The 15,094-nt window shown below is 40.6% G+C and overlaps 1 protein-coding gene across 1 annotated transcript in view; it reads left to right on the top strand.

Annotated features, from left to right (window-relative positions):
- npr2 (natriuretic peptide receptor 2) overlaps positions 1 to 15,094 on the top strand; it is a 57,450-nt gene that overhangs the window by 18,384 nt on the left and 23,972 nt on the right. Inside the window, exons 6-7 of the mRNA XM_044012659.1 lie at positions 4,588 to 4,723; positions 6,469 to 6,553. Coding sequence (XP_043868594.1) covers positions 4,588 to 4,723; positions 6,469 to 6,553 — 221 coding nt within the window. The remainder of the gene's footprint in view (positions 1 to 4,587; positions 4,724 to 6,468; positions 6,554 to 15,094) is intronic.

Below are 15,094 nucleotides of genomic sequence, written 5' to 3'. Positions count from 1 at the left end.
GTTTCGGGACTATTCTTAATTCCGGAGCATGGGAGCTAACGAGATTCCTTCAAAGACCCTGGTAAATTTCATCACTCCTGCTGGATTTCTACGGTGTGTTGAGCAGCAGCTTCAAGATGCGTTCAAGGAACATCTTTAATTTCCTTTGAATTTTAAAATATCATGAATAGTCACAGTAAGTGATCAGCTTGTTATAATCCATCAAATAATCGAACAATCAAAACAAATTGAATGTTTTGAACACATGTTTATGAGTAGTATACTCAACGTTTGTTAAATGTTTTTAAACTGTACGCTGTCTTACTTTGCTTTTTCGGGTTTTCTCTTCAGTCCCCCGTCAACAGATCTCATTGACAAAAACACTGATTTTAATCTCACAGTGATTTTATCTGCTGTTCCTTCCATTCATGTAATTAGACCATCTGGGTTTTTAAAATGCTGTTTATTTGTGTGTGGTTTCTGAGAGAACACGAGTTACAAGCATGTTAGCGCTCATAACTGTGGTCATGATTACATAAGAGTTAATAACACGTTAACTCTTTTTTGTCGTTGACTCCTCGGGGGATTTTTATTGATAAGCACGTGGAGTTGTTTTTTCAAGCCATTTAATTATGAAAATGAGTACACACACACTTCTGTGTGTCTGTAATTGTTTTAACGGGAAATTAATTAAAATTGTTTTGGGGGAGTAATGAGTGAGTTTTAAAGCCTTCAAAGGGGTTTCTTTGGCTCATCATTACTGTTTGAGATGATAATATTCTGGAGTCCTGACATCTCTAATGATACGATGGATAAAAACCTCAAATTCTTCTCTCACAGTCCGGTGAAAATATTTGTGTACGTTCTGCTCTGTGAACGCAGTGAACCGCTCCACTGTAGAAGAAGAAGAAGAAGAAGAAGAAGAAGAAGAGTTTGCTTCACAACATTTGATTTCCATGCATGGCGTTTCCCCCGGAGAGTCTGTCAGCGTGACTTCCTGCTCGCATTAATCCTCATGTTTTTAATTGGTCGATTCTTATGGCCGATTGGCTTCATGTCGCCATGCAGCTGCCTGCTTGAGAAAAACGTCCCAGGAAGGTTTCAGCTTTCAGTGAAGGATGAATGTGATGCTGTGTTTGATGTTATTTGTAACCCGACACAGAACATGTGACAGCAAAGCTGCGACATCTGGGCTTCTACTATCAAAACAGGATATTTGTCAGTCAGATTAACTCCGTTTAATGTTCTTTCTATTGTAAAATGATCCCATTTAAAGATAAAAAAATCACTTTTCTTTAGTTTAAAGATGTGATCTTTTATTTTTAATGTCCAGGAAGATTCGTTTTAGGACTTTTCTTTATGTTTAAGTCTGCGACACATTTGTGCTGAGTCATTTTAAAGACATGATTCTCCACTTGTGTCACAAGTATTGTTCTCCCAGACATGACTCAGCTAAAATAGTTTTGCTGACTTTTATTTACATTTTTTACAGACTGTGCAGAGTAAAGCGTGAGACAACGTCTCCCATAGCTCACGAAAAACAACATAAAAAAAACAGTCTAATGATGCATAATCAATTACGGCTACATCATGTACACAAAGGTTTGTTTTTGTATTTATCAGAAACACAACTACTCTCTTGTATCCTAAGAGAGTAGAATAGTAGTGTTTGATGTTAGCAGCTACGGTAGCCAGGTGCTATGGCATTAGTGTTTGATGTTAGCAGCTATGGTAGCCAGGTGCTATGGCATTAGTGTTTGATGTTAGCAGCTATGGTAGCCAGGTGCTATGGCATTGGTGTTTGAGCAGCTACTGTAGCCAGGTGCTATGGCATTGGTGTTTGAAGTTAGCAGCTATGGTAGCCAGGTGCTATGGCATTAGTGTTTCATGTCAGCAGCGTAGCCAGGTGCTATGGCAATGGGGTTTGGCGTTAGCAGCCAGGTGCATGTCAGCAGCTAGCCAGGTGCTATGAGTGTTTCATGTCAGCAGCTAGCCAGGTGCTATGGCATGTTTGATGTTAGCAGCAGGTGCTATGGCAATGGGGTTTGACGTTAGCAGCCAGGTGGCATTAGCAGCTACTGTAGCCAGGTGCTATGGCATTAGTGTTTCATGTCAGCAGCTACGGTAGCCAGGTGCTATGGCATTAGTGTTTGATGTTAGCAGTAGCCAGGTGCTATGGCATTAGTGTTTGATGTTAGCAGCTACGGTAGCCAGGTGCTATGGCATTAGTGTTTCATGTCAGCAGCTACGGTAGCCAGGTGCTATGGCAATGGGGTTTGACGTTAGCAGCTACTGTAGCCAGGTGCTATGGCATTGGTGTTTGAAGTTAGCAGCTATGGTAGCCAGGTGCTATGGCATTAGTGTTTCATGTCAGCAGCTGGTAGCTGCTATGGGGTAGCAGCTAGCCAGGTGCTATGGCATTAGTGTTTCATGTCAGCAGCTACGGTAGCCAGGTGCTATGGCATTAGTGTTTGATGTTAGCAGCTACGGTAGCCAGGTGCTATGGCATTAGTGTTTGATGTTAGCAGCTACAGTAGCCAGGTGCTATGGCATTAGTGTTTCATGTCAGCAGCTACGGTAGCCAGGTGCTTGGGGTTTGGCGTTAGCAGCTACTGTAGCCATGGCAGTGTTTCATGTCAGCAGCTTTGCTATGGCGTTTTAGCAGCTACTGTAGCCAGGTGCTATGGCATTAGTGTTTCATGTCGCAGCTACGTAGCCAGGTGCTATGGCATTAGTGTTTGATGTTAGCAGCTACGGTAGCCAGGTGCTATGGCATTAGTGTTTGATGTTAGCAGCTACAGTAGCCAGGTGCTATGGCATTAGTGTTTGATGTTAGCAGCTACGGTAGCCAGGTGCTATGGCAATGGGGTTTGACGTTAGCAGCTACTGTAGCCAGGTGCTATGGCATTGGTGTTTGACGTTAGCAGCTATGGTAGCCAGGTGCTATGGCATTAGTGTTTCATGTCAGCAGCTACGGTAGCCAGGTGCTATGGCAATGGGGTTTGACGTTAGCAGCTACTGTAGCCAGGTGCTATGGCATTAGTGTTTCATGTCAGCAGCTACGTAGCCAGGTGCTATGGCATTAGTGTTTGATGTTAGCAGCTACGGTAGCCAGGTGCTATGGCATTAGTGTTTGATGTTGGCAGCTATGGTAGCCAGGTGCTATGACATTAGTGTTTGATGTTAGCAGCTAGGTGCTATGGCATTAGTGTTTGATGTTAGCAGCCAGGTGCTATGGCAATGGGGTTTGACGTTAGCAGCTACTTTAGGCAGGTGCTATGGCATTGGTGTTTGAAGTTAGCAGCTATGGTAGCCAGGTGCTATGGCATTAGTGTTTCATGTCAGCAGCTACGGTAGCCAGGTGCTATGGCAATGGGGTTTGACGTCAGCAGCTACTGTAGCCAGTTGCAATGGCATTAGTGTTTGATGTTAGCAGCTATGGTAGCCAGGTGCTATGGCATTAGTTTTTGATGTTAGCAGCTACGGTAGCCAGGTGCTATGACATTAGTGTTTCATGTTAGCAGCTACCGTAGCCAGATGCTATGACATGAAACTAATGCCATAGCACCTGGCTACCATAGCTGCCAGCTAGCTGTGTGAGTGGAAGATAGAATCTTGTTTAAAAAGTAGATGTTTTTATCTATTTTATGCCTGTAAACTGACTTTTATGTGTCAAATTGTTGGTATTACCCTTTAATGCACAAACAGACAGTGATACACGACCCAAATGAAGAACTGAGAGAAAAATAAACCAACAAAAGGACGTTCTTATATCTGGTCCCCACAGAAACACACAAACCAGTGATTGTGTATGTGTGTGTGTCAGAGTGGAAAATGATTGTCGCATTTAACATTCAACATTTTAAACCTCATTTTTAAACACTTAGCGACTCTTTTTTTTCTCCAAAATTGGTCAGCTTCACATTTCCCTGTGAGGTGAGATATTTTTATCCCTTTACAGGCACTTAAACCTTCATTTAAAAAAAAATAATAATAATAATAATAAAGCAGCTCTCATTAAACAGCACAGGACAGTGGCTCCTTTCATAAAAAGCAGGGTTAATAAAGAAGTCGTTATCGAATACTGTGCACTCCTAAATGTTTTTCTCGGTACGTGCCGTAAAAAAACGCCCCTGCTCGTCGCCTGAAGGATATTCCGAGTAAAGATTTTTATTCTGGCAGCAGCAGAGAGAAGCAGAGTAAACACAGCCCACGTCCAAAAATACTAGATTCTATTTCAGACGGTGCGGCGTCTGCGCCGCTCACCGTCACATTCTGCGCTGTTGTGATGACCCTCTGTGGGGGTGAAGGGCCTCCAGGTTTCAGCAGAGAGGAGGAGGAGGAGGAGGAGGAGACACACAACACACGGGTGAAAACATGAAAACTCTGCCGGGTCACAAACACACGAACACCAGAGTCGTGTTTCACAGCGGGAACCACAGATGCTGCTCGTTAAAGCTCTCCCCGTCAAAATAAAGCGCACATGACGCCGGTTCCTCTACTGCTCCCTGATTAGCTCATGTGTTTTTGGTTTTTTTAAAAAACCGTGAAATACGAGAATCGAAGCGTTAAAGAAAATTTCTATCCTTAATTCCTCTGTGTCCGCAGCTCGTTGCGTACTACAACGGCACCAACAAGGAGATCATCTGGTCGCAGACGGAGAGGATCCACTGGCCCAGCGGGGGTCCACCACTGGACAACCCTCCCTGTGTCTTCTCCAAGGACGACCCCTCCTGCAACGATGGTATTTCCTCTGCTCTGTTACGTCCTCTTCTCTCATTCTACTATTCTACGACGTTTCTGTTTGAAAAGTTTTACATAAACTACTAACTGTAGGTGCTAGTAGCCAGTCTTGACGTTAGCGGCTCCTGCTAACGTCAAACAATAACACCACAGCATTTGGCTAATGTAGGTTCTTCACAGCAAGGTTAGCTGAAATAGCTGCTAGTAGTCAAACACCAGTTCTACAGTATCTGGCTTCAGTGGCTGCTAATGTCAAATGCTAATGCCATTGTGTCTGATTACTGTAGCTGCTAATGTCACAGCATCACGCTAACATCACTAACAGCTAGCTGCTGTGGGGTTTGTGATAAAAAATATGGCTGCACCCTACTGGTGAAAAAGGGAACTACAACTATTTTAGTTTAATAGTTTAGTATGAAGTTTGACTGTTGTGCTGAATCAAGATTAAAACATAAAAATGAACCGCAGCCATATTTTCAGTGCTTTATTTGCACTTATCCACTTTATCTCTCCACGCCCCGTCGTATTTTAATGTTGATGCTGTTTTGACAATTATAATTCGCTTTTTTAAAAAGGAAATTTATTTATATTTAATCTCATTTCTTTGCATCAACGAGGCGTGAAGAACAAAAAGCTGACATTTGCTGGAGTGATGATGGGAGTGAAAGATAAGTGCTGCAGCTGCTCTCTGGTGTATGAACGAGTGTGAGTGACACTTTCCAAAGGGAAATGATGAACTGTGGAGGAAAATCACTGCAATTATAAATGTATTCTGGCAGACAGAGACCATCACGAGGAGAGGGGCAGTAAATCTGACCGGCTCCCAAAAAAATCTACAGCCAAAATAATTCACACAGACGAGAGCCTGGATGTTGACTTCTTCTTTCTTCCAGCCCCAAGGACAGTGAATGCTCCATTTTCTTTTTCTCTCCCCCCTCCTCCCTCTCTCTCTCTCCCTCTTTACAGAAACATATTGTCAGCTGACATTTTCCCTCCATGTGTTGACACCAAACGCACAATAATATACATCTTAGAAATCTTAGAAAAAGTGCCACTTACGTCGATCACACGGTCATTCAATATCATAACAATTTCAAAAAGAGACCTGGACCAACCCAGAAAAGAGTGTGGACTCATGATTCTGAGCAGCTGCTGAGAACCTGCTCAAGTGTGTTATGATAGAAATTGTAATGGAAAAACAGAGAAATAAATAAATACAACAGAAAAAAAGCAAAACTGATCTACGGTTTGGCAGTGTTCGCTTTGATTCACGACTCTTCCAGTCTGTTTATGTCACCATCAGACCGCTGTTTCCAACACTAAACTGAAGTTTTTACTCTCCCACACCAAACTCCATAGAGAAAATCAGTGTTTTTAGCTCACGGGGACACAGGAGCTGCTCCTCTGCTGCCTCGTGTGGTCACGTTGTGTCACTGAGGTCAATCAAAACGAAGCTTTTCTTTCTTGAAAGTCATCGGCTTTTGCATTGATGAGTGCAGAAGTGGCTCATTTAACGATATATATCTGTCGCATTTCTACCGATATCTTGCTTTTTTTTTTTTTTCATCCAAACACCGCCGTGACCCGAGTAATGCAGCTGCCAAATTTGAAGCCTGTGAAGTTATGGGATGACCTGACAGATGGACGTTCCCTGAATGAATAGAGCGACGTTCCTCCGTGTTTCCTTTGATTAAAGGATAATTAGTCTCCATCTTGGCGTCTAAATGAAACGCTCCCTGTTTCCAGATCATCTGCCGGTGCTGGGTATCGTCGCTGTGGGCTCCGGCTTGGCGCTCATCATCTTCGGGATCTCCAGTTTCCTCATATACAGGTGAGTTGCTGAGGCTTTGTGTGTCTGTTGCTGCTTTTAGCTCAAACAGCAAAACTTTCTTTTGAGAGGGTGGGTGAGTGAGGGAGGGAGGGAGGGAGGGATGTATTTGAAGAAGGATTTATGGGTCGTGCTGCTGTAGGTGCCAGTGTGGTATTTACACGATTGTTGCCACAGAAACGGCTCAGCAGGTGACGGCGTTAAAGCAGCGGTGAAGTGTGTTTAAGCTGCCAAGTGAGCTCATTTACTGGCCCCAGAGAAGCCAGACTGCTGCTCTCATTTAATGTTCATTAGTGTGTTCATTACGTTTGTTTTCTTTGCCCGGGATTAAAGCTAAACGGTCCGACTCTTTAAAATTCCAATTCTCACGCCGCTCGTGTCGACTGGAAAACATCAGTCAAGGTGATTGGTGTGCTGCTGTCAAAGGGACCGCGTGTTTGTCTGTTTGTTTGTGTGCTCGCTGGGATGTCATAAGTGTTTTGGCTCATGGATCCAGTGAGAACAGCACAAACATGGCTGATTTTCAAACTAAAAACAAAACCCTGGACTCTCTCTCTGCTCTTTAGTTTGCTTCTAAATTGTACAAATGAAAGATAAAAACATCTGCTACTGTGGTAACAGTGTTTTTAATGTGACGCTAATCTTTCTCAGATCAAGGCCATGTTTTCCTGTTTCTCTCGCATTAATCAGACAAATTCTGTTGTTTTTACCTACAATAAACTGTTTTTTTGGCCCTGTTTCTCCATAGCTTGGGACAAACATAGAGCAATCTCTCAGATTAGGCCTGCAATTTATAGTTATTTTTATCTTGATTCATTTTCTTCATCAATTTCATCTAGAAACCATCAAATACTTTGGTTTTTAGTGCGGGAATCAACTACAAAAACTTTGTTTCTCATCTCAGAGGCTGTGAAACGTGATATTAGTATCAATTGTTTTTAAGATTTTGGTAGCTGAGCCTTTTGTTTAAGAGGCTTAAATCTGTCTCAATTTAAAAAGGAAATCCTGACTCTCATTTTAATATCCACCATGTTTACTTACATAGGTTTGAAATGAAATAATCAAGCCGAACCGATACTTGGTATCAGTATCGGTATTGGTATTGGACCAATACTGGCTAAAATCACTAGATAGAAAAAGAAAATATGAACTCAGCTTAGAAAAGTAAAAACGACAGTATTGCACATGGTTGTGATATTAGCCATCGATACTGAGCTATCACTCAAATGAACTGTCATGTTATTTCTATTTCATAGCTCTGTTCTGGGGCTTTGGCCGCTAAAATTTAATTTAAAACAGATTTAATTTTACTAACACACTCAGCATGCATGTGCATCTCATTTTTAATTATTAATATTAGATTAAGTCTGTTTTAATTACACTAGTAATTATATGGGAGAAGAAAAAAAATCGCTTTTCTAAAGGTGTGTCTTCGTCTTAAAGTTTTTTTTTCCCTGTTAATTGAGTCGACTTAACAGAAGATTGGTTTACAGTGTTGACAGCTCTGACTAACACAATCACACTGGTAATCTGATTACTTTTCCAATACTGACTATTATTAACACACACAAGTGTTAATCACCAGCCAATCACAGTGGATTTTGATCAGAAGAACGGTGGAGGGAAGACGACGGAGCGGCTGTCCACCCGAGGTAAATCCCGCCCACTTTAACCACTTCATCTTCTCTTCACATCAAATAACTCACAGATTATTACAACACGGAGATTATGTCTATTGATTCTTAAAAAACATTAATTATCCCCCCCTTTATTTCCCAGCTGGCAGTGCAGCCTGGTCTCCTGACCAGCTAGTTTTCCTGGACTTTTGGCCGGTAAGTTTTATAGAAATATGCTCCACTTTTCTCTTTTAAAAATAAATAAATAAAAATATCCAAAGGGATCCAAGTAAAACATTTGGTGGCAACAAGGATCTATTTCTGTCCCAACAGGGAAAACTCTGTGATGCATTTTTGCTCCTGACCCACAGTTTCTGACTCTCTGCACTCGTCAGACGATGGTTAGATTCCACCGTTTGCATCAATGGCAGTTTTATATTGAAGTGTTTTAGAGTTAGAGTGTTTTAGAGTTTGAGGCGACTTGTCGCGCTCCAAGGCCACGCGGCTGCAAACGTTTAAGAGCGAAGAAAAAGGAAAATGTGGATTTTTTTCCTCTGTAATTTGTAGCTAACATTTGTGTTGCTAGCTAGCATAGATAGATAGATAGATAGATAGATAGATAGATGAAAGAAAGAAAAGAACACAATAACTGTTGTGGTGTTAGCTAGCATAGTTGTTAGCTAGCGAAGAAACAAAACTGGTGTATTTCTGTTAGCTAGTTAACATTTGTATTGCTAGCGTTGATAGATAGATATATAGATAGATAGATAGACAGACAGACAGATAGATAGATAGATAGATAGATAGAGAGAGAGAAAGAGAACAAAACTGGGGTATTTCTGTTAGCTAGTTAATGTATGGCTAACATAGACAGACAGACATTCAGTAGCATAAACTCCCAAATAGCAGCAAATGTTTTACTTTCTTCACAAAAAAGCCGATGTTTAGATTCCACCGTTTGCATCAGTGGCAGTTTTATATTGAAGCGCGAGGCCGTTTCTCACACACAACACTCACATGTTGCCTTTTATTAGAGTTTGAGTCGACTTGTCGCTCTCCAAGGCCACGCGGCTGCAAACGTTTAAGAGGGAAAAAAGCATAAAAATGTGGATTTTTACTTCTTCTCCTCTGTGACAGCTCGGTTTGATAGCGAAGGCTAACAAATTGCTTCCTGTTTTGGCAGAGCGCAGTCACTGATGGACAGGGAGGGAGACAGCAGGGCTATTTTACAGCCGTCCTGAAGACCAAGCAGCTGCTGAAAGGCCTCCATGTTCAGCACTTGACCTACAAAAACACCACTAAACCTTTAAAACACTTTGGAGTTTTGTCACTGTGACTTTGTTTTTTTGTTTTTTATCAAGTTTCCCTATTCTTATATTGTGATTTATATGACAGATGAATTTATTTTTTAATAAGAAAATATAGTAAATGTTCTATTAATTACACTGAAAAAGCAAATGGAAAGAATAAATACTTTAATTGGGAACCTGAATTAAGTTAAGTTAATTTGAGTTATTAAGTTTGTTTTACTTAGCTTGGATTAACTCAATTAGTCATCAATTTCTTAAATATGTTGACTTTAGTTCAGTCAAACTAAAGTCAACTATTTGTTTATTAACTTTGGTTTGGATTTGTCATTTTGTGTGTTACCAATTGAAGTATTTTTTTTTCTTTTTTCCAGTGTATATATTTGCTGCTGATTATGTATTTTTTTACACATATAAGAAATTATTTTAATACTCAGATTAACTCAACATATTTTGGGGGCACATTTTTGGATTATATGTGTTTCACGAGGCAGAAAAAGCTATTTAATCTGTGGTGAAACAAAAAAAGTCCCAACCTGTGAAATTGATGTTGTATTTTTGTATAACAAATGGGTGGAGGGTTAAATATTTTACTGTGATCGATTCTTGTATAACACAGAAAGATACACAACGTTGAATAAATAAATAAATAAACCTGTGTGCTGAGTCTGTGTCGTTGTGTGGTTACGTGGTGAAAAATCATTTAAAGTTAAATGTTCACTGTGAACCTGTGAAGGACTCACTGACGTGGATTCAACAAAGGAGAAACCATGACATAAAACATGAGCCCTTCAAAAAGAAATGCACAATTTTCAACGGACATAGGTTGAAGATAGTTTTATTTTACTTTAAAATAAAATATTGAAGAGATAACATGACAAACTAACAGTGTTGGAAAGAAAGAAAAAAGTGGGATATTACTGTTAGCTAGTTTACTTTTGTGTTGCTAGCTTACATAGACAGACAGACAGATAGATAGATTGATAGACAGACAGACAGATAGATAGATAGATTAAAGAAAGTAACGGAAAGAGAGAAAGAAAACAAAACTGTCAGCTAGTTAACTGTGTGTTGCAAGCTAGTATAGATAGATAGCAGCAAAATGTTTTAGTTTATTAACAGATCAATGAACTAAAAATTATAAATGTGATATAATATTATTGTTGCTGAGGTGTGAGTAAACTGAACCATGTGGATGCTGAATGTGCAGCAGTAGTAACAGCAGCAGCAGCAGTAGCAGTAACAGCAGCAGCAGTAATAGCAGTAACAGCAGCAGCAGCAGTAACAGCAGTAGTAACAGCAGCAGCAGCAGCAGCGTAATAGCAGTAACAGCAGCAGCAGTGACATCAGCAGTAACAGCAGCAGCAGTAACAGCAGCAGCAGCAGTAACAACAGCAGTAACAGCAGCAGCAACAGCAGCAGCAGTAATAGCAGCAACAGTAACAGCAGCAGCAGTAATAGCAGCAGCAGCAGTAACAGCAGCAGCAGTAACAGCAACAGTAACAGGCAGCAACAGCAGCAGTAACGGTAACAGCAGCAGCAGTAACAGCAACATCAGCAGCAGTAGTAACAGCAGCAGTAACAGCAGCAGTAACACTAACAGCAGCAACAGCAGCAGTAACAGTAACAGCAGTAACAGTAACATCAGCAGCAGTAGTACAGTAACAGCAGCGGCAGCAGTAACAGCAGCAGCCACGGTAACATCAGCAGCAACATAACAGTAGCAGCAGTAGTAACAGTAACAGCAGCAGTAACACTAACAGCAGCAACAGCAGCGGTAACAGCAGCACAGTAACAGTAACATAACAGCAGCAGTAGTAACAGTAACACAGCAGTAACAGCAGCAACAGCAGCAGCAGTAACAGCAGTAACAGTAACAGCAGCAGCAGTAACAGTAACAGCATAGCAGTAACAACAGCAACAGCAGTAACAAGTAACAACAGTAACAGTAATAGCAGCAGCAGGCACAGCAAGTACAGCAGCAGCAGTAACGGCAGCGGTAACAGTAACAGCAGCGGTAACAGTAACAACAGTAACAGCAGCAGCAGCAGGTAACAGCGGTAACGGTAACAGTAGCAGCAGCAGTAACAGCAGCAGCGGTGGCAGCAGCAGCAGCAGTAACAGCAGCAGCAGTAACAGTAACAGCAGCAGCAGCAGTAACAGTAACAGCACAGCAGCAGTAACAGCAACAGCAGCAGCAGCAGTAGCAGCAGCAGTAACAGCAGCAGCAGCAGCAGTAGCAGCAGCAGTAACAGCAGCAGCAGTAACAGTAACAGCAGCAGTAACAGTAACAGCAGCAGCAGTAACAGTAACAGTAACAGCAGCAGCAGCAGCAGCAACAGCAGCAGTAACAGCAGCAGCAGCAGCAGTAACAGCAGCAGTAACAGCAGCAGCAGCAGCAGCAGCAGTAGCAACAGTAACAGCAGCAGCAGTAACAGCAGCAGCAGCAGCAGCAGCAGCAGCCGCTCTGTTGTTTTAATAGCAGGGTTGGTCCTGCAGAGGTATTCACATGTGGCACTGATGAAACAATAGGCCCAGTGTGGAGCCCCACACTTTGGCCCTCTGGCTGCCAGAGGGTCTCCAAAACGAGGCTCTCTAAATAGAAAAATACCTTTTTGGGAGGAGGGTGGGGTGGGGGGGTGGAACCAGGTTTAATGGTGTTTCCTGTTCTGAAAATGCACACACACACACACGGAGTGGAGTATTTGTAGCACACAAACAAACACAAACGATTCAGAGTCACCGTTTCTGGGTCCAGTGACGACAAAAAAAACAACAAAAAAATGAGGTTAAGAAAACAAAGGAAACAGGTGACGTTTGAGAGCCGGAGAAAAAGACTTAAACGCGCGTACGCTGCAATAATTTCCTGCTGCCATCTGGAAGTGCTTTACACCTTTTAGATGGGGCTGGAATGTGTGCGCCCTGCTCGTGTTTCAAACACACAACGCAATTCAACAAAAAAACACTCGGTTTTCCGCTGCTAGTGATTTTGTTTCAGAAAATCATTTTCTTGTCATAATTTTATGGCTAAAACAAAAGTAAAACTCAGTTGATTTAAGAATGTTTATTTTATCAGATTAATTAGCCGTGACCTATTTAAACTGCAGTTTGACCTACGTCAACAACAACGTACGTTTAAAACATGTAATTAGAGATGTTAAAGCTGGGCCAGGCAGCACATGTTTGTCATTATTCAGCGATAATGACCTCGTTATCTTTCCACATCATGTAAATCAAATGATTGGAGAGAGAGAATTACAACTCTGCACCTCCTCTCGTCTCTTTTCAGCTCTCTGGCTTCAGCTGTTGAGGAAATGTGGGAAAACATGTTTTAACCACTTAACAATAGAAGAAATGTTGGATAACACCTACAGCAGCTTAAGTCTATGATATCTTAACAATATGTTCACTGCTTTATTTCACCATTAAAATGTTGTTGTTGTAGAGAAAATCAGCCATTTTACTGCTCTACTGCTGCCTCGTGTGGTCACTTTGTGTCACTGAGGTCTGAGCAAAGGATTTCAAAGCCAGAAATCACAAACTTCCTATTCTAGGCAACTTCAGTTTCCTGTTAAACAGCAACAACAAGTAACAAATATAATCTTTATATGTCGTTAAATTGTGTATATTCATGTGTATATTCATGTTTATATTCATGTTTATATTCATGTTTATCCAACGTTTTAATGAGAGTTTTGTTAAGGTGAGGACGTCTGAGTCAGTGTTTTTTGTGGGAGTGAACACTGATGTGGATTCTAATCTTTATCAGGGTCGTGGTTTTTTTTTATCTTTTTATTTGTATTTATTCTGCAGAACAAATAACTGCAGTGACTCATCAGAAAAACAATATTTATTTCTAAGTCAAACATTTACCTCAGATGCACAGAACTCTGTGTATTAAAGGTAATGAGATGGGTTTTTAAGGTCAATTTGAATTTTGAGCAACACTCTATTTACATGGGAGTTACTGATTAAACTGCAGGAAGGTCTTTACTGTGAAAACCATGTCTGTGTGTTTGAAAGAAAGAGCCCTTTGTCCCCGGCCTTTAAAAAACAAAACTGTTTCAGCCTTCGCCAAAGTTCAATAAGCAGAGCGTAGCTACGTCGCTAATTAAACACAAACACGCGTTAAGTGCGTCGACACAGAGGTTTCTCAGGAAATGCCTCCAGGAAAAGATGGAGATTAAATGGAACTGAAGCAAACGCCACATTTAGCTGTTAGCATAAGTCTCCTCAAACTCTATATGTTAAAATTATGACATAATATTCCAGCATATTATCGCAATTAAGAATATTCATCATGACATTTCACATCTCCGTCATAAAAACATATATATGATGTAAAATAAACAGATTAATATCAAAAAAATGAAGTCAATAATAACTGTAATTATCACACTAAACTAAAAATAATTGCTAGCATGTGGTGGGCTGCATGTGGGCCGCGGGCCGCAGGTTTGACACCTCCGTTTTAAACTAAAGCTTGAGAGTGAACTGGAGATTGAGATTGTTGCTCTTCTGGGGGGTAATCCATCAAGCAGGCTAAAGGCAAAGCCAAGCTTAAATGGCCAAGTCTGGCTAATATGAGTGAGAGTTCGGTTCCATCAAAGAGGCTGAGATTAGCCCCAGCTCAGTAACCATGGAAACTATGACTCTGGCTAAGCCATAACTGTGGCTCAGGTTTACGTTCCATCAATCTGAGCCTCAACCCTGTTCCACCAAGGTGGCTAATGTGAATGCTAGCCATGTAACCATGGTAACTTATGCTGCCGGGCAAACCTGGTCTGTAGCAGGCTAAAAGTGAAGCTTAGCACCATCTATGATCAAAGAATGTCCAATAGACAGAAACAGACACACACAACTGTCATGGAATGATAAAATAATATGATAAACATAAACTATATAATAAAATGTATTCAAGAAATTATTTATACTAATAATTATATAGTATATAATATATAATATTAAGTACATTAAAGAACATAAAAAACAAAAAATAAGACACAAATAAATACAAAATTAAACTAATTAGCAAAAAAATATAATAAAAGGAAATTTAAAGAGATCATCATTGTTTTGATGTAACAAGGGTTAGGGCCTCTGATTGATAGGAGATAGATGATTGATTTGCTGTCACCTGCATTCACTTACTGTAATAGGGGTCCTCGTCTCCATTGAATTGATTTGCTAAATGATTCTAGATAAATAATCAATAGATCTGTCATATGATTATTTCCTATAGAATGGTAACCAACATTGCATTTCTTCATGTAATAATCTACCATCAATTGTATGATAAATGTGATGAGTCATGTAAAATACGTTGAAAATACAACAATTCAACATATAGCATGTGGGACAAAATACAGCATGTAAAAATGACAGGCTTAAATGAAAATGATATCAATTCTATACAATTGGCCATGCGGGAAATAAATGAAAGCTATCCCATCGATTTACATAACAATCAGTTGATAAATGTGATGAATGTCATTTTCTAACATTACCACTAGGGCTGCCAAATGATCAAATATGGAGAATTTCACATACATTGCAGTGACATATTAAATATTCTGCCACGCCACATCCCTCGCTTTATTGATTGCCGCGGTATTGCCCTT

Source organism: Solea senegalensis, linkage group LG21 (genome assembly GCF_019176455.1).
Source record: "Solea senegalensis isolate Sse05_10M linkage group LG21, IFAPA_SoseM_1, whole genome shotgun sequence".
In the NCBI taxonomy this organism is placed as follows: domain Eukaryota; kingdom Metazoa; phylum Chordata; class Actinopteri; order Pleuronectiformes; family Soleidae; genus Solea; species Solea senegalensis.
This window is presented reverse-complemented; position numbering and strand designations above follow the sequence as displayed.